The 20,567-nt window shown below is 38.6% G+C and overlaps 1 protein-coding gene and 1 long non-coding RNA gene across 3 annotated transcripts; both read right to left on the reverse strand.

Annotated features, from left to right (window-relative positions):
- Nucleotides 1-795: 795 nt before the first annotated feature.
- LOC122672873 (BAG family molecular chaperone regulator 4) lies at nucleotides 796-20,367 on the reverse strand. 2 transcript variants are annotated; one of them, XM_043870377.1, is made up of 4 exons: nucleotides 19,988-20,367; nucleotides 19,204-19,460; nucleotides 18,986-19,132; nucleotides 796-1,186 (listed from the first exon to the last, which is right to left on the reverse strand). In XM_043870377.1, exons 1-4 carry the CDS (start codon nucleotides 20,178-20,180, stop codon nucleotides 989-991), a joined length of 795 nt encoding a protein of 264 aa, XP_043726312.1. In that variant the 5' UTR covers nucleotides 20,181-20,367; the 3' UTR covers nucleotides 796-988. The 2 variants fall into 2 exon arrangements, with proteins under 2 accessions (XP_043726312.1, XP_043726313.1); XM_043870378.1 differs by lacking the exon at nucleotides 19,988-20,367 and adding an exon at nucleotides 19,570-19,662.
- LOC122672874 lies at nucleotides 1,307-13,456 on the reverse strand. The gene is made up of 4 exons (XR_006334500.1): nucleotides 13,444-13,456; nucleotides 11,579-11,583; nucleotides 9,532-9,546; nucleotides 1,307-1,526 (listed from the first exon to the last, which is right to left on the reverse strand). It is a non-coding gene; the product is annotated as an uncharacterized LOC122672874 (long non-coding RNA).
- Nucleotides 20,368-20,567: the final 200 nt, after the last annotated feature.

The following is a 20,567-nucleotide window of genomic DNA, read 5'->3' on the forward strand; positions in this document are numbered from 1 at the left end:
CTAACCTTTTCGGTTTGTCCCTAATCCCCTATGCTTCTGGGATTTGGCTCTTTTGCTTAAATTGACATCACAAAAAAACTTTTAAGGATTGAATTTATCACTTTATACTCAACTATTTCGTGAGATTCGATTCAAGTTTCAGATTCTATTCTACCTTTACTATCACATAGGGATTCAGTTGATGATATTGGTGCCGGTATCGGTCACCATCGATGCTGATACTAATACCAATACAGATCAACCATATCAAGACAGATCGGACGATTTTGGCCCCCAAGATTCAGATACCTTTTTTTTATTTTTTTCGAACTATTTCCCTTCATATTTTTTGTAAACCGATACAGCCAGGTATTGCCGATACCGATCCATGCCGCTAAATCCAAGTTCAGGAATTCTTCTTTAAAATGTTACTTGTTGACCATGAGGGTGGAGAAGACTCAAATTTCTTTATTTTATACAGAAGCCAGATTCGTTACCAAAAGATACTTGGAAGCCCTTTTTCTAGTAACTAATTCTTTTCTTTAGACACCCGTTCTGAATTCCAAATTCCAAATTCCAAATTCCACATTCCAGAAAGCCCCTTCCCCAAAGTTAATTATCCTTTGTCCCAAGAGTCGATTTTACTTTTCCCAAAAAGGTTCAAAACCTGTGTAAGAATATAGATTTACACCCTATTCTGTTCTATTTAAGATGTCATTAGATTGAAGTGAGCCTAAGAGACCAAATTAGGGTTTTGAAACCTAGGTTACAAAGGTTCAACCAGCATATCTGTGCAAAATATATATGAAAAACATATGTACAAATATCAATTTCTCTTCAAAAGAAAGTGCAGTTTTTTTCTACACTATCAATGCCTCTCCTCCGTCCCTACTAAAAGGATTAGAACATAGGGGGGACACAAAAACAAAGCAAAATGTGTTCCATGTGCCATAGCATAAGGTATCGCATAGGAATTTGTACAAACCAGGATAGCCGAAGAGAGATCAGATTAATCAAACTGTTCCCAATCGTTAGTTGCGTTTGCAGAAGACGGCAGCGGGGGTGGAGCATTCAGGCTTCCCACTCCAGAATCAAAGGTCTCCCACTTGGTTGTCACAGATGCAGCGTTGCTGCTACTGCTGAAAGGGTTAGAGTTTCGTGCCTTTAGAACGTCAAGCATCTCCACGTAACTCTGCACACGACGAACCTGTACAGGACATAGAATATTGATAATGGTATCAATGAAACTAAATGTCAAAGAAGAATAGCTGAACTAAGGACCTACCTTATGGCATTCTAACAAAAAGAACCAGTGTTAGTGGGACTGGCTTGACTATCAAGAAATCCATGAGTATGTATACTTTAGCTTCAGGTGTTTGAACATCATCAATAAAATATCGGTTAAAAGAATATTTCCTTTCCGTTGCTGCAAAAATTACTATATGTGTCGCGGCACTACCGGTAATACAATAACACAAGGACTTGCATGCATGACAATGACATTTGGTTACACAACTCAAGCAAGGAAAATACCCAACACATGGCAGCTTAAAGATATGGAAATATGACAAAACTCACTTTTCATAATTCATTACTTCATCAAAATAATCATACCCCGTATCCATGTCTTGCACTTATATATCATGTTGAATGGTTTTACACAATTTATCAGATAGACAGAATAAGAGTTGATCCAAACTGGCAGAACCTGTGTATGAAATAACAAGATGTGGAGGACACTTAACTATTTTCAGAAGATCCAGGGGATAGCCACCTGTTAACAAAACTAATATATACTTAAAGAGGATTTGTTGATACAGTTGGAATGTAAAGGGCAGATTGAACTTCTGAAATTTTGTTATAAATCATGGAACCTACTTGGTTTCTCAAAAACAATATAAATATACCATCTATTAATAAAATTTAGATTAAGGGGGGCTTATACAACAGAACTTACCCATTTTTACACCATTTCAATAGTGTGTGTGTTGTGTGACAAGGATGATAAATCAATTGATCAAAGAACTAAAATAAGAGGTAGAGGGAGGCACAATGGATCTAAAAAGCGTAATTGATGCATCCCAAGTCACGAAACCCTGCTTTGGGATCACTGTGAAGCCACAAGGATACCAGATACCTCAAATTAAGAGTGCCGTTGCTAAACTATAATTATTGCGAAGTTCAAGATCCCTCAAGGAGGACAAATAAACTCAATGGCAGGATTGTAATTAAACCCAAAACAGAGACAATCTTGGAAATTCAAAGGGACTGGTGATAAAGTTAGAACAACTGATAAAAGGAGGGGTATAATGGGTAATATCAGCAACTAAGGGGTTTATTTGTAAAATAAAAAGGTCTTCTACCTAGCAATACAGCACTGGTTTATGATAACCAGCAATCGCATAGGTTAAGAGATCTCCTTCCTCAAAGCTCTGATTGAAGTGAAATTTCAGGACATGCATTCCAACAAACTACCTTCTTGAATCCAACTCATAAAGACCCAAGAGAATAAGTGAATGGTTAATATTTTAATGCTGAAATCATACCTGGTGGTAGAAACCAAACCAGCTGAGATTTCATGTTGGGTTCTCTCAGCCATAGTACTAAATCTCGCGAAATCTCGATCGAGATCTCGAATATTTCAAGTATCTCGACCTGACTGAAACGAAACAGCAGCTCGAATAAAAAAAATGCAAAAACTTGGTCGAAATTTCAACCGTCTCGCGAGATTTCGAGATTCCTTTTTCAAAAGTAGCTTTATAAATACCAAAATTCGTTAGTCTCGGTCGAAATTTCGACCGAGACTTAACAAGCTCTAGTTTTTTGGGTTTTTTCTCCTTGTTCTTCATCCTTTCACTTCTCCTTGCTGATTCTTGCACCGGCCTTCGAATCTTCGACGCATCTACGCCGGAGTACACACCATTAGCACATTTGTGAAGCTTTTCCACTATTTCAGGTAAAACCAATTTCTCCAAAAATGCTTTTTTGAAAGAAGCATGATCAATACTTGTTTGTTTGTGATGAAATTAATATATGTTAGACACCGGAGGCCCATCTACAACCTCACAGTGTCGAAATTTTTTTTCCATGTATATTATTTTTTTGCTTCAAAATTTTGATTTTCTTACAAGAATGTAAAAAAAATAGGGGTTATGTACATTGTATGGTGATCAATTCCCAATTTTGAGTACGACCCCCACTCACAGGGATGTAGTGGATCATCTTTTGTAGATGACATCTTTTCCTACCCAACCCACCAGCCGTACCTGTACATGCTCCCAAAGGTGTCATATCATAGTGGATCAGTGGGTAGTACTTCTTCACAGTTTGGTGACCCAGATCCTAGGATAGGTTACCTTCAACATGTTGATGATGCAATTTACATGGCCATTGTGGATGACTACACTTGTTTCTTCTCTCATACTATGACGTGGCATTCATTTGTCCTACAGTCAGAGAACAATGTACGTCAGCTCCATCAGAACTATGAGTGGGGTCGATCCTGGACATCAGAGTAATTATTATTAGAATATTTATAAACATTTGAGTCACTAGATGACTACTTGACTTGTATTGGACTATTGGGAATATTGTCATATTGATATCATCGTCCTAACTTGTTATTTACATATTGTACTTAATATTATGACTTAAGTTATGACTTATGAGTCATTCACTTTATGTTTCCAACTTCCAAGTCAATTTACTTGTTTAAATTGCTTATTAATCATTAATTTGTTATGTCCTCTAGAACTTAAAGTCTTAAACAATGTGTATGTGTAATTAACTAAGTTATACATTAGGATTCGACCGTACATTGTCAATCAATGGTGCAAATCCAAAACACTACTTTGGGTGACTATTTTTGCAATTTGAACATTTAAATGTGTTCATATAGCCTAAAATAGGGTTTCCATGAAGTTTCAGGCCTTCATTTGGCCTAAAGCCCACCGAAATGACCTACCGAAACATAACAGAAAAATGCAAAATTTCGACCGAAATATCCGAAATTTCGGATATTTCGATCAGCCCGAAACACCGAAACGAAATGAGTTTTCGAACTATGCTCAGCAGAAAGGGTTTTTAAAGGTGAAACTTTGGGATTAAAGTCGCCTAGGGTAGATCAGTTCACACCCAAAAGATGAAACAGAACAGAAGGGTATAACATGAGAAGAATGTACAAGTCTGAATGGACCAAGAATAATGCAAAAGAACTCAACCAGTAGGGGCATACCCCTAAGGATCAGCACCACATAACAAAGATAAGGGAGCACCCACACCTAAGGGAACGTTCCCCAACTGCAAACAGATCCATCATGATCGCTGGTTCCACGAAGATTGCACCCCACTTATGAACCAAGTTGCTGTTCCTCCTTGAGTCTTTTCCTTTTAGCGTCATGACACTGCATTGATTCACAACATCTGAATGGATGACTAAGATCAAACAAAGCCTGATTCTTGTCTTGTTTTGAAAAATTCTGAAGTTTCTCCTTGCCATATGTGGTTGATGGTAGCACAAAAAGCCAGTTTAGCAATGGCTCCAGTCAATCTCCTCCAATTCCCTCTCTATACAATGCAGTCAAGGCAATGCAGTGAGGAGAGAAGGGTTTGAATCTCCTTCCAAATCTGGACTGTGAAGGAGCATTGGAAGAAAAAGGTGGGTTCCAACTCTTCGTGCCCGTGCCCAATGAAAACCGCAGTGAGGGGATTATTGATCTTCTTCTTTGCCAACTGATCAACAGTAGGCAAATCATCAACCATGCAGCACCAAGCAATAAAAGAATGGTGAGTAATGTTACCTTGGAACCAGATGGATTTAGCCCAACCACTCTCCTCCTGGTTTAATAGAGAATCCCAAGCTGGTTTGGACGAAAAAGGACCCTGACAGATGAGGCTTCTAAATCACTGTCAGGATCCGTAGCATTAAGTTTTGATCTTGGAAAGATTTGACCACACTTCAAGAAGCTCTAACGAGACTGAGGAACTGGGGCACCAGTTTCCATCTCTTAAGATGTCTTTCACAAGAGTCTGTATGTTAGATCCCGCATCATACCTAATATGGTCCATACCGTTTGATAAGAATGCCCTCAAAATGCCAAGGGTCCAACCAGAGCTTGGTTGAGTGACCATCTCCAATCAAGTGCTCCACCATTTTCTCTGTCTTAGATCTAATTTTCAGGATCTTATGCCCATAGTTCAAAAACCCGTTTCGTTTCGGTATTTCGGGCTAACCGAAATATCCAAAATTTTGCATTTTTCTGTTATGTTTCGGTAGGTCATTTCGGTGGGTTTTAGGCTAAGTTAAGGCCTAAAACTTCATGGAAACCCTATTTTAGGCTATATAAACACATTTAAATGTTCAAATTGCAAAAATAGTCACCCAAAGTGGTGTTTTGGATTTGCACCATTGATTGGAAATGTTCGGTCGAATCCTAATGCATAACTTAGTTAATTACGCATACACATTGTTTAAGACTTTAAGTACTAGAGGACATAATAAATTAATGATTAATAAGCAATTTAAACAAGTAAATTGACTTGGAAGTTGGAAACATAAAGTGAATGACTCATAAGTCATAACTTAAGTCATAATATTAAGTACAATAAGTAAATAACAAGCTAAGAAGATGATATCAATATGACAATATCCCCAATAGTCCAATACAAGTCAAGTAGTCATCTAGTGACTCAAATGTTTACCAATATTCTAATAATAATTACTCTGACGTCCAGGATCGACCCTACTCATAGTCTGATGGAGCCGACGTGCATTGTTCTCTGACTGTAGGACAAATGAATGCCACGTCATAGTATGGGAGAAGAAACGAGTGTAGTCATCCACAGTGGCCATGTAAATTGCATCATCAACATGCTGAATGTAACCTATCCTAGGATCTGGGTCACCAAACTGTGAAAAAGTACTACCCACTGATCCATTATAATATGACGCGTCTGGAAGAATGTTCGAGTACGGCTGGTGAGTTGGGTAGGAAAAGATGTCATCTACAAAAGATGATCCACTACATCCCTGTGAGTGGGAGTCGTACTCAAAACTGGAAATGCATGGAGAAGAGATTTAATTGATCACCATACAATGTACATAACCCCTATTTTTTTTTACATTCTTGTTATAAGAAAATCAAAATTTTGAAGCAGAAAAATAAAAGAATAATATATATAGAAAAAAAATTTCGACACCGTGAGGTTGTAGATCGGTCTCCGGTGCCTAACATATATTAATTTCATCACAAACAAACAAGTATTGATCATGCTTCTTTCAAAAAAGCATTTTTGGAGAAATTGGCTTTACCTGAAATAGTGGAAAAGTTTCACAAATGTGTTGGTGTGCACTCTGGCGTAGATGCGGCGAAGATTCGAAGGCCGGTGCAAGAATCAACAAGGAGAAGTGAAAGGATGAAGAACAAGGAGAAAAAAACCCAAAAAACCAGAGCTTGTTAAGTATCGGTCGAAATTTCAACCGAGACTAACGTGTTTTGGTATTTATAAAGCTACTTTTGAAAAAGGAATCTCGATATCTCGCGAGATTTTGATTTTGTCTTGAGATATCGCGAGATGGTCGAAATTTCGACCGAGTTTCTGCATTTTTTTTATTCGAGCTGCTGTTTCGTTTCGGTCAGGTCGAGATACTCGAAATATTCGAGATCTCAATCGACATTTCGCAAGATTTAGTACTATGCTTATGCCAAACCCAAGAACAGTTTTGCAAGGCTTTAACCGTCCATAAGGATTCAGTCTTCAGATAACTTTATGTAGTGGTTAGTACTACATAGTTGTTTGTAGGAGTGCAACCAGGCCAGGCTGAGCCGGATTTTTTAAAACCCAGCCCAACCCTAGGTCCCCTCTGCTCAACCCAAGCCCAGCTCAGCCCGAGGTTGGGCTGGAATATCGCAACCCAGGCCCAGCCTGGCCCTGGCCAGTCTAGGTCGGGTTGGCCCTGATTGACCTTAGCAGTCCCTATTTTTGCCATTTTAGTGCTAGGCAAGGCCTGGCTGGCCATTTTTTTCACCGTATGTATGATATTATTAAGTATAATTGTATATTTTCTATTTAAATATACAGGGTCAGGCCGAGCTGGAGTCAACCCGAGTCCTCAACACATGGCCGGTCCAGCCTTACCCCGGCCTGAAAATCTCAACCCTACCACAGCCCGCGTGCTGAAAAGCCCAACCCAGGCCCTGTCGGGCTCAGGGCAGGCTTGGGCGGGCTTGGGTTCACCGGGCCAAACTTACCCCTTTAGTTGTTTGTTTCTATTTTACACTGATTTCAATTTTGTTATTCCAGATGTTAGTCTTCTAGACAGTTACTATTTCTGAAGGTTGAAAGGATTCTCCTTTTCCTACATAAAGGGTTTCCTATTTTGAGTTGTACCCTATGTTATTATTAAAGAGAAGGGCTGTAGTATCCCCAATAATAGTAGAAAATTCTGGTTTTGTTAACCAATGTCTAGTGAGAAATAGTTTACCACTTTGGTGGGAGCTAGGGAACCGGTGGGAAGTTGGTGAGGTCCGAGTGAGAGACTCAACCATCTATCCTTTTATTTTTTTTCTTCTTTTCTTTCAAATCTGTCCTGTGCATTCAAGTGCTGTGATCTGTTTTCATTGATATATTAATGTTGGAAGATTGGATGTGTATACAAAATTCTGTTGCGCATCATCTCAACTTTTTTAAAGCTGTGTTTATGCAGGCTATATTGGTGGAGTGATATCACTGTTTTAAAGGAGATATCAGTATCACATCGTAAGCTACAGTTGGAGGTAAGACAGACCTGCAATAGGTCTTTCTTGCTAATTTTTTATGCTTGATTGAAAGGTTCCAGCTGTTAGATGGAGTAGATTTTTGATATCATGTTATATACCTATTGAAGGGTGAAATCGATCAAGGTTTGACACTTTTATTTTGTGGATTGGAAGTTAGTTACAGCATAGTTCGTAACTCCAAATTCCAAAAATTGAGTTTCTATTTTGGGACCCACTCGTATCTCTGAATCCAACCATTGGATTGCTACGAAGTTTTTATGGGAAGTGTTCCTCCATACCAGCCCTATACCTGATTTAACTTTGAGGCTGATCTGATCTGTTGATTGGTTGTTATTGGGTATCTCCTATTCTGTCCTTCATTCATGCCGTGTGATTCTGCTTGTTGGGTTGAAATCTGAAACCTTATATAAGGATAAGGATGCCTTGATACCATCATGAGTCCAAATAAAAGATTGTCAAGCCCCAGTTTAACTTTCCCAATCATAATAAGCCAGCTTTTTGTAACATTTATATTTTCATTAATACATACTTTGCTGACCTTTAGCAAAAAAAAAAAAAAAAAACAGGTAGAAAGGAAAACTTTTACACGCCATGTTCTCCTCTCTGCATCAACTTGACTTTAAGAACAAAAACATAATAGATAACAGCAAGGACAATCATCCTTGCCTCTTTTTTTTTTTTTTTTTTTTTTTTTTTTTTTTTTTGTGGGGGGGGGGGGGGGGGTTGTGTGGTTAGGGACAGTTAACACTCTGTGATTTCCAAGAGATTAAAGGATGACTCATCAGCTATGTAGAATTTCAAGATTTGTTCAGGAGGAATACTCATAATACTTACTGTTTGGCTAGATGGAGGAAAAGGAGTTGAGATGAATGCAGCAGTAACTTTTGTGAAATTATGAACCCATGGAGGAAAATTTGACAACTTCTGAAAAGACAGATGGGGTTTAACCACCCCATTAAATTATCCATCTCATCTAAGCCTACCTAACTATGAGGGGTGGCAGCCATACTTGCATGTTTTAGTTAGTTTAACTGATTAATTAATTCAATTTTATCTAGACTCAATTCAATTCTTTAATTTTTTGTCTTCATCTATGTTAACATTTCATTTTCGTGAAGCTTGTTCAGGTCAAGTTCAAGTTAACCTGAGTCAGGTCTAGCAGGTTATGTTGGGTGCACCTTGTTGAAATATGCTTGATTTTTTAGTGCAATTCTTGAGGGGTATAAAGGTTGGTTCATAAATCAAGTAAAGTTTTGCAAATTGAACAACATTTGGGGGTGGGACCGTTGGAGTACTCAATGTCATGTGCACACACAGTCCTAAGTGTGTGCCTTCTTTCTTAGCGCCCCCCCCCCCCCCCTTCTCCAAGAAAAAAGCTAATCTATATTCATTCCTTGAGAAAGATCATACTTTCAACTTATATCATCGACAACAAACCATTCAAAAGTATGTAAAAGCTATACATCATGCAATCTGAAAATCCAAATTATGGATCTCAAATGCATTTTCAGGCCCACTGATCAAATCTGCTATCAGAGCTGAGATAAAGGAGGCAACTACGTTGTTAAGAGAAGAAATCAGATCGATGGAAGGGGAGGGAAAAAAGATGAGATCGATCTTCTTGGAAGGAAGAAAAGAGAAAAAACGTGTGGAAGAGAAGAGAAGAGAACTTTGGGATACCAATCCCATATGCACTGCTCAACAGCACCAAACTCTTGAAAAAAAAACTCATATTCTTTATTCAAATCATCTCTAATTGATGGGAGTATATTACATATATAAAGATGATCTAAAATTCCTAAATTATCTCATAAAAGGACTTCGAATCACTCTATTATACTGACATAAAGTAAATAGACTTAAAACATAATTCTTAAAAGATATTGAGTATCCTAATCTAACTCAAATACTCAAGTACTAATCCCATGTACTAACTTTATCCTTGCTTTATAGGTTTATAAATTAAGCCCATTACAATGAAACCCAAAAAAAAAATTTAATAAAAGGCCCAACCTATAATATAACTATCTAAAGGTCAATTCCAACCTATTGGATTGTCACAAGCACATTATGAGCCTCCCAAGCTTGGATATAGGCCTCCAAGCAAGATTAATGCCTAATGCAACTGCATCAATTCCCCCGGTGTTGAAAAAAACTCGCTCTCAAGTTTTGTAGAAAGGCAGTAATAGAAGGGCTCAAGAGAATGTCTCATGCTCCACCCAGTATTATGAATCAAGATCAGAAGATGAAACGTTGATGGTTTATCCTCATCTTGAAATATATGGGGAACAACAAGCTCAATATGTAGAACATCCATCACTACAGTAGTGTATATTGTTGCTTCACCCATAATAATCATCTCGTCTCCCTTTGTCATTTCTTGTTGTCCCTCATCAGAGTGGTCTTCCACTTGTGTTGACTCTTTCGGCTCTTTCTGCAACTGTACTATTGATTTCACCTCCTTTGATTTTGAGGATACTTCATCAACCAACCCTTACAAAACAAGTGTATGTCGTAGCTGAAAAGGTTTTAGGATGCGCAAATTACAATCGCAATCATCTACACCTCTTCACTCTTCCAACCATTGCTGACCAACTTTAATGATGCTTTCAGAAGATTCAAATATCTCAAAATAACCATCACAATATTGGAAAATTGAGAATTTGACAAAGAAATCATCCTCAGACTAAATGATGATCTTGTTGGTCTTTGAAAGCATCTCCACCACAAACTGCGAGATGAAATTGTCACTCTGCCCTTAATCTATGAATAAAATAACAGTTTTATGTTGGACATACGAAAACAAGTCTTGAAAACATAGGTATCTATGGCCAGGTTCGGCTCTGATACCAAATAATGCAATTTGAAAATTTAGATTATGGATCTCAGATGCAAGCAAACCACTAATCCAAATCAGTTATCAGCTTTGGGATAAAGGAAGCAACTGCATTGTTAAGAGAAGGAACCGGATTGATGGAAGGGGAGGGAAAAAAGATGAGATCGATCTTCTTGGAAGGAAGAAGAGAGAAAACAAGTAGAAGGAAAGAGGAGAAGATAAGAGGAAATCAGGTTTGGGATACCAATCTCGTATGCACGACTCAACAACACCAAAACTCTTGATAAAAAAAACTTATATTCTTTAATAAAATCATTTATAATTGATGGGGGTGTGCTCCTAATCACTCTCTTATAATGACTTAACGTAAATAGACTTAAAACAGAACTCTTCAAAGCTATTAAGCATCTTAATCTAACTCAAATACTGAACTCCTAATCCCGTGTACTAACTTTATCCTCACTTTATGGGCTTATAAATTAGACCCATTACAATGAAACTCAGAAACATTAAAGGTCCAACCTATAATATAACTACCCAAAGGTCAATTCCAACGTATTGGACTGCCACTAGCACATTATGAGCCTCCCAAGTCCCAAACTTGGATATAGGCCTCCATATGGGATTAATGTCTAATGCAACAACATCAATACAATTATATCCACTATGAAATATACATAATTGAACATGGATCATTCAATCAGAAAACTTTCTAACCTCAAAAATCATTCTATGATATGAGACTCCACATACAAGAAGTCTCCATTCACCGCTTCTCTAGCTATGTCTTCTACTTGTGCACCTTTTCTACTTTTCTATTCAAACCTTTTTCCCAGGTTGACACTGAGAAGGGGGTGAATCAGGATCACTAAAAAACACTCTCAAACAATTTCCCACGCCCCTGTTGGTGTTTCCCAAATTTCCAACACAGTTGGCTCTCGCACAAATTACTCCTAAATAGATAGCACTACTCAACTGGCACTACTAAACCTTACACTGCTGTCCGGAGCTGATACACATAAAGCTGCTAAGAGCTGGTATATCTATACTGTCCACTATTGTCCCTCATAGACTGGCACTGTCACTGGCACACAATCGTGTGAGACACCTTTCCTCAACCACAGGCAGAAATACAATTCTTGTGGGAAGGTCTACCTGGTGTCCACACCCATCTTACAGACAACCACTCCAATATACAATGCAAACATACACAACCACAACACAAGACATACGTGCTTCGGCAAGTTCCCTACATGCACAGAGTAATGGTCACACTGATCCCAGCATCTACTCAATATTAGTCTTTAACTGCAATCAACAGTTCAGCTGTGACTCAATACAACTTGCCTGCTTCAACTACTGATGACTAAAAGAGCAAGGGTGTTACCCCCAAAGGTACCCCGCACCCACTGGTTATCCAAATACAGAATTGGGCTTATAACAATGTCCTACAATGAAAGCATATCTAGTCTAGGTCTCAACAATATACTCCTTAAGACTAGCATATACAAATGAATACAGAAATACAAATGATAATGCTAAGAGATAGAAATGCTCACAACCATGCACTGTCTCTGATTTCTAGTATCCGGAGAAACTCTGAATGGGCAGTGGAGCTTCACAAGAGATGCCCTGGCAGTGGGATCTCTTCTTCTTCTTCTTCCCTCTTCTTTTGTGGACTTGTGAAAGCTTTCAGAGACTTCAACAATGTCACACACACACACACCTTCTCTTTCTTTTTCTTCCTTGTTGTTTTCACAAACACCTTGAGTGCACACACAACAATATCTTTCTTTTCTTTTTCCCTTCCTCTCTTCTTCCTTTTCCTTTTCTTGTCCTTCCTTTCTTCTTCCTTCTTCCTTCTCTTTCCTTCTTATTCTTCCCTTTTTCTTTCCTTCTTCTTATTCTTCCCTTTTTCTTTCTTTTATGCCACAACCCGCATAAATCAACAATGAGTGCTACCTTCAATTTCAGCAGCTTCAATGGAGCTCTAAGAATGTAAGAGCAATGTTGGTGATGGCATCAATGCACACAATGGGAAAGAGGGTTTTACGATTTTTTGCACTATTGAGGCTGCAACCCATGTGTTTTCTTCTTCCCACAATGTAGAGCTCGGAAAAACGGAAAAAAAACCCAACTTGGATCACCTCAAACGGTTGGCCAATGACAATGCTCCAATTCGAATATTCTCTGGAATATTCCATGGTGTATGGTACGTTACGCTAGATGGAATCAAGGCGGGCAGCAGTGTACCGTGGACCATGGTAATAAGTTGCGCCACCTCCACTAAGTCGCGACTTGGAATCTTTGAGAGCGTATAATGTATATCTTGAGATCCGTGCATGATAGGAACATCCGAGTCGCACCTCTACGAAGGTGCTTTGACACATTTCGATCTCCCTTTAGTCCGACCATGTTTGGATAGATCTCGACCGTTAGATCTAAATCTGAAGTTCTGATGTCTACTGTCTACGATCCTTTGGATCGGAATATTCCATTCAAATATTCCTAAGTCCTCAGATTAAGTCTTGTCCTGTCAAATGGAATCTTAATGGTGCATATGGTGTACCGTCAGAACACAGAACAAACACTCCACAGGCATCACTTTCATGTGGGATGACATACTAAAGATCTGTGTACCGTCGAATCATCTTGTGTCGAAGGGAATCAACGAAGCTTTACGCTGCACTGGCGTTACACCATAACAATCTGCATATGACAGCTTTTGATTCAATGTTTTGTGGTGTACCAAAGTAGATACACTCAACCAATGAGAGACCAGCCAATGGAATCTTATCCTTCACCTACTGTGCACTAACGTTCCTGGTCACCGATTGAGTATCAGAAGACGTGGTTTAATCTCATCCACTGAGACTTTGATCCAGTGCTTGACAGTGTACTCCCTTTATTTATGCTCCCAGCCAACCAGAACACCCGAAAGGGTATCTAGGCCATATGTCTCTCGTGCGATCGAATTTTTGGACGCGGTTTGCAGCGTCGAGCAAGTAACAAGAAGAACTATCACTATGCATGTAGAAATCAGTCAAAACTCACAGAATGCATCTGAAGAACCCAAAAACTTCAGATTTGCTTCCAATCTGCACGACTGCACAGAAACAGAAATATTTTCATCAACCGGAATTGAAACAACACACTTCCAGTTGTGTTTGAAAGGCGACTTGATGCTCTACATTTCTCATGTAGATTGTTCCACCCAGTTCTGCCATTTAACCCTCCGAAAATGCCGACAAACCCGCTGCTAGTGCGTGATCCTATGAAACCATCATTCCGGAGGCATCTAGCCTTCACTAGAGGCTGTCCAAGGCCGCCAAACACTGATAAACCATGCAATGAGGTGCCCTATGCTGCCACATACGCCCGGATACTCCTGTGTCACTGCCAAAAATGTCCAAAATACCCCTGTGAGCTGTGTCAACACTCAACAGACCACTGTGACTGACATAATCATGAAAATAGCCCAGGATGCTGACTGTAACCTGTCTAGGCCATCTGTACTCTGTAAGATTACTGAAATACCACTGTAATGCTGTATTTGCCCAAAACTGACAGAAATGCCCCTGGATGACTCCCAAACACTGTGGGACCTCTGTGTACACTGCCAAACCCCAAAAATACAATCACTGCCACTGTAACATTGTAAGAACTGTTGGGGATGCTGGGAATATTGTCCAGTCACTGCCTGCACTGCCAGATGTCTGCCATCTCATCCAGAATGTTGCCTGAACTATCCTGACCTCTATAACTGCCCTAGACTGCCACTATCACTATAGTGCACCAAGATGCACTATGTTGACAACAATGACAACCAATACGCAGACATTGTCATCTGCACTGTGTGTTTAACACCTTTTAACCTCCATCATGTTGTATCCTTGTGCATTTTGTTCACCTCTTTGCTACTTCATCATCTACAGTCTGCTTTGTTATCAATATTATTTCATTTCACAATTTTCTTAAAAATAAACATTTCAAACTTAACCCTACCCATGTCTCATGCTCACAACCCCTCATCTAACATGAATATTGATTAGGCAGATTGAGATACCGTCTATTAGGCTATATACGCAGAACAAAATCCACTTGTTATCAAAAGAATTAGGTGTGGAAATACCCAAGCTAAGCCCATTCATAATCAGGAAGGTTTACATGGCCAAGGTATATATATATAACATTTAATGCTAAATAATTGAAGTAAATGTCATAACAGTTTTTGAACTTTGTCGCAACTTGCCATGTGGCAAAAATGAGTGGGTACATGTGATAGAGGAAGTAACACACATCTCATTGGTCATGTTTCACCCCAAACAACTAAGGTAAGTGTCTTAAAAGATCACTTAATAGATTGGCAAAATGGTATGCAGGTCCATGGAGGATTTGTGGTTTACAATTGACTGCTTCAAGAGAGGATACTTGCATTCTTGGCCAAATGGCTATGACGGTATCATAGAATGCCCTTATATGTATAGGATGGACCTAAGCATGAAATCAACTCTAATGCTTGGGACTAGTGGTAAAAGGGTCACCTAGATTTGTCCTCGAGATCATTAAAAGACTCCTTCCTTAAGCTTCCCCTCAGCAATAAGATTGACCTGGGCAAGTGGGGTAGGATTAAATTTGGGAAGACAGGTAGTCGAGTGACATGTTCTGGGTCTTAGGTTTCCTTGGAATTCTCTCTTTAAACTTTTCAGAGCTCAGCCCTATCTCCCTAAAATTATCATCTTCAGAGGTAATACTCTAAAGAGGTCTTAGATAGTCAAAGATCAATAAATGAACTATTCTGTCACATCTCCTACAAGATATCTATCTCTAACAAGGTCAACGGGATAAGTAGGTTTGGATTCTAAATATATGCTACAAGATATTTCTACAAAGAACTAGACAAAGTGGCTCTGGATTTCTTACCTACTACGTGATCAACCCTTCAACTAGGAAACTGGACCTATCCATCATAAGGCTGTTTGAAAACCTTGTGCATAAAACGCAAAGTCCTTGCCAACGAAACCAGTCATAAAAAGGTCAACAAGTGTTATATTGATGCAGTCTGATATAGATGGAGGGTAAAAAATGGTGCACTCGGATTACCTAAGGATAAGTTCAGACGCAGCCCACAGGATAGGAATGCAGTGACAAGTTAGAAAACCAGATATAGTGAATCTTATTAATTCAAAATCCAAGACTCCGATCTGAAGCAAAATCTGGTCGAGTGTACCCCAAAAACAGTATATCGGAATCACAAAAACTGATGATGATCCATTGGTTGTATGTTGGACTATGGATGGATTAGAAACTCTAGATCCGATGTTTTTTAGAAACCCAGATATCTCTAAACCTGCAGGTCAAATGTTTACCAAAATCAAATTGAAGGACACTGCTAGGGGAGAGAATATCTCCTCAAAATTAGGAGCAGATTTGATAGATAGATCTTTTATTACAACACTCTTCAGGTCTGACCAGAGAATTTAGAAACAGAATATCGCTGGTTAAGATAATGTCTGATTTCAGACATATATCTCTCTTCTCTGTTCAGCCGGTAGAGTACTGATCTCTGCCCAGAAAAAAAAGAAGGTTAGAAAAATAGGGACTCTTATTCTCGTTAGTAAGAAGTAATCAAAACCAAATCAAATGCTGCAGCCATGAAAATAGGACAGTGGTACATGACCAAATCTTCTTGATAATGCAATCTTCTACATAATCTCCTTTCCATGCAAATCACACTAGTACCGGTCGTGGGGCTAACTAGAACCAGAACAAGGTCTAGTTTTGGGCCTGGTTCTTTCTCCTCCTACATTGGTACTGTTGGAGCTCTGCATCACTACTCTCTTGGGAAGATCATAAAATTCAGTGTCAAGGGATCGAGGGAGCCTTTCCAGCCTACTCAGTGAGTGTGATTCATGTTCTCCTAAGACCTATTGAAGCAAGAGACTAAGCTCAGGTGGAAATAAAAATTTAGTGTTATACACACTCCTAGACATTTTACAGGGAGGGGGGAACATAGTTAAATGTTTTGACGTGAAGAGGAAATATAATTATAAGCACACCATTGTGATCCTCTACTTGACAAACAAAAAAATTACAGACTTTTTAATGTGTCTGCATGTCGAGATTAAGAATTGCCATTTTCCAAACACCTCCTATCAATGTGCGACACTTTACGGTGCGCTTGTTGTGGAAACATACTTTAAATGTCACCGAGATTTATTGTTCAGATAATTTTCAGCCAATCGGTTACATGCTTTATGCATTGTTCGGCATCATTCCAGTAATTTGACAAGAATCAAAATCATATGCTGAATAATATATCGCCAGAATATTGATGTTGCCCTCAAATATATAATTATGTATGCATGTTATTTTTATACAACTTAATGTAATTAAGTTTCAATACAGAACACTGTAGAGCCAGCATACTTTTTCTCATTTTTATGCATTGCTCCTTAAAAAAGGTAATACACAATGATTCCTTTCAATCCAACTGTCCTTGTACAAAATAGGAACCCATATATAAACATGTAGGCACTGTATATAACCTAAAGGACGTTGAAAGAGAGAAAAATGTAGAGGAAGCAATAATTTGTAGGACTCTCCATGCATTGCACACAAAAAAAAATTGATACAAAACAAATTTAAATTCAAAAGTTTTTGTACAAAATCGGAGCTCAACTATACAGATTTGAGGATTTGAAACACAAAAAAAGAAATCTTTTTGTCAATTGAAGAAGACCAGACCTTCATTTTCAGCCTTCTAGAAATGTTCTTCTCATTCAATTTTAAAATTTCTTTATATCTCCGCCTTTTGTGATAAGTCAGAAGGATTTTAATACAATGAAGAGAAAGGAGGCAACCAATATTACACAAGCTCACTGAAGAGCTTTAACAAACTATGTTTTTCTAAAGTAAAAATCAACACCTCCTGCAACTGGCATCTATCCAGGAAATGACTCCTACTGATTTCTGATAACTAAGATATTCAACCTCCTAAATTCAGCACAATTAAAATCCCACCATGGCACCATAGTAAGTTGTTTCTAATTCTGTTGACATAGGGGGAGAGTTCCTACAAAGAGATGAGCCCTCAAGAAATGGAATCAAGCACTAAATAACAATATGATTGCAATCTGTTAGGCTTTAGTAGGAGAGAGAATAGCCCTTATTCAGTCCTAAGGTGAAACAAGGATGTGTTAGGGCTTGGAGATCCAGCATATAAGTGATAATAAAGGAAAATGAAGAGGAAGAAAATACAAAAGCGATAACTAGATAAGCTATAATAACCAAGTCTTTACCACAGGCAAAAACTAGAACTGGAACAGAACAGCAAAGTCCAACAACCCAACTTCAATTCAATAAAGCAAACAACAATCCAACTATTCAACTTGGCCAGCCCCCATTGTCTTATACAGGCTGCAATGTTTTTGAAAAATAAAAAACCCCTGACTTAATAATTCTCAAACACAGATTCCCTTGTCAAGATAGGAGCCTTCTAGATTTTATAGGCTGTCTAATTTACTAATAACTCAGAAACTAGGGGCCACTTTCGAATTTAGTGACACATGACTCCAACTTTCTATTTTGGCTCCAATTACAAATTTAGCAACTCCAATGAAAATTTCTCGGAAACTGGAAACTCTGAAATAGAAACTAAACTAAAACTCCCCACTGACAAATTTTGGGAATAGAAATCTCATAGCATCAAAACACTCAGTCATTAAATTGGCTAAAGCTTAACTAAAACAGCTAGCAATTCCAAGATCTTGGTCTCATTGAAAAGCTAAGAAGGATTTTAAGTGGCACCTAAATCATGCCAACCAGAGAAATTTTGACCTTGCAGAAATTGACCCAAATGGGTGTGGGGAGTGCGGAAGAGAGAGAGAGAGAGAGAGAAATGAAATATAAGTCTTCATCTTTGCATACAATGTATCAACTACAAACAAAAATATAAAACGGGAAAAAGTTCAGAGAGAGCAATAATGACTGATATCATCATCTTCCCTTCACCTAGGTGAAACAAACATTTCCCACATAAAAGGAGTTCAATAATAGGATTTAAGCGGTCTGAGAAGGTTCACAGACTGATAATGGAGATCCTTCAAACAATCGGTTGGCCAAAACCAACATGTACTAAATGGATTGATTATTGTACCCAAGTCACATTCCCCAATAGCATATTTAATGACCCATTAAACATAACATTAATTTCAGTCTTCACCAGAAAATATTTTAAAACAAAGATAAAGTCAACTATTCCATATGAATTCAATGCCTCTTGGTAGTAACACAAGAATGACAAAGAAATAGAACTAAGTGGCAATATTTTTTTTTTTTTTATGAGAATTAAGTGGCAATCTTAATCATAGTAGACCAATTGCTGACTGACCTCAATCCGTCTTTGCACTTTTGCTTCTCCTTTAGCCTCAATGCTATCCAGTTTCAGTAATTGTACCATAAATAGCTCTGTCAAGAGAACAAATTCCTTCTCTGCAACCTTGGTACCTCCACGCATAGCTGCCTCTAAGGCAGCCACCTACAAAATAAAACATTCTCCATGAGTCCCAGTAGTGCTGCAAATGGATTTCTCTGGATGATGGGATCCACCTTTTCAGAGAGCTTGTTAACGTCAGCTCTGACTTTAGCAACAGCTTCACAAGCTTTTGATATCTCTTGATTCTTCTTCATTTCCTCAAGCTTTTTCTCTTTGCTAGCAGGATCCTCCAGGAGTACCACCTTGGACATGTCCTTTACACCTACCATGTGTAAGCACTCATCATCTTCTTTTTCCTTCCCTCTGAATAATAGTCTCTGTTCTTTAGGTTCCAATCCAGTTTCCTGGGCAAGGACCTTCTTCAATTCCCCTACATTATCGACCATCCAGGCCATAGATCAATTTCATCAAGGAAAGAAACAAAGAGTTAAAAGAAAAACAGTAATTACTAAAATTAGTCTCAAGGGAGGAAGGCCCACTGCAATAATCCCTTCCCAAAGATCGAATTACGCATAAATACACCATTATCATCAAGAAAAACTAGACAATAGCGGATGTAAAGCAATATGACAATGATCCAAAGGACTGAGTGAGAATTCCATTCCATTGATACCAACCCATCCGCTATTTTTTTTTTAAGGGGGCCCTTCAACAGAGAGATGTCAAATCAAGTAAGCACAGATACATCTACTGCACTGCACAGAGATGAAAAAAGACACATGAAGAGAGAAGAGAAAATGACTAACCAAGACCAACTTGAAGGTCGAAAGCGAATAGACAAAACAGTGACAAAAGGGGAGAAACGGCAAGAGTTGCCCAAATTAGCTTAATGCAAGTATTTGTGAACTAAAATCTTTAGAAAATAGAAGAACCCATCAAGGAAAATATAGGAATTACCAAAAGTTGCTTGAGCAGGGACGTTGACCTCGTGCTGGTAAGAGCCATGAGAGACTTTGATCTTGATCGTGGGTCCAGAAGCATCAACCCCATCGTCTCTTTTCTGAACAAGCATACCACCAGGCCTCAACTCCCAATCGATCGCCTCCTTGTTCACATTTTCCATAGCTCCTTTGAAATTGGATCCTTTCATACTCAGCTAAGCAACAAAAAACCAAAAAAAAATGAAGGGGGTTGGGATGGAAAGAAAAAAGGAAAAAATCAAGACAAAAGGCGAAGTGGGTGAGAGAGGTGTGAGTTTTCTGCAATAGCAAGAGAAGCGGTTGCGTTAGCAAGCAAAAAGGAAGTGGAAGATTGACAGGCAAAAGCACCTTTTACAGAGTAGCGGCTGGTCGGTTCCGTTTTGGCTATTTGGCAGAGAGAGAGAGATTGATTACGACTGCGTGTGGAGTAAAGAACGGTTTTCTACGGCTACAGCAAATCAGTAATAAAATCTCTTTCATCATCAAGCTCCTATGAGACGGGTATTGCAACTTCTCATGCTCAAGCTTCTGGATCATGTTAAGATTGGATTCCCTTC

Source organism: Telopea speciosissima, chromosome 8 (genome assembly GCF_018873765.1).
Source record: "Telopea speciosissima isolate NSW1024214 ecotype Mountain lineage chromosome 8, Tspe_v1, whole genome shotgun sequence".
Taxonomy (NCBI): domain Eukaryota; kingdom Viridiplantae; phylum Streptophyta; class Magnoliopsida; order Proteales; family Proteaceae; genus Telopea; species Telopea speciosissima.

What these genes read in the sequence shown, in the direction of transcription:
- LOC122672873 (XM_043870377.1), bottom strand. Translation starts at nt 20,180, where the DNA reads ATGAAAGGATCCAATTTCAAAGGAGCTATGGAAAATGTGAACAAGGAG. An exon ending in CCCTGCTCAAGCAACTTTTG is followed by an intron (nt 19,461 to 19,987) that starts GTAATTCCTATA and finishes TCGATAATGTAG; the next exon opens with GGGAATTGAAGAAGGTCCTT. An exon ending in AAGTGCAAAGACGGATTGAG is followed by an intron (nt 1,187 to 18,985) that starts GTCAGTCAGCAA and finishes TGTCCTGTACAG; the next exon opens with GTTCGTCGTGTGCAGAGTTA.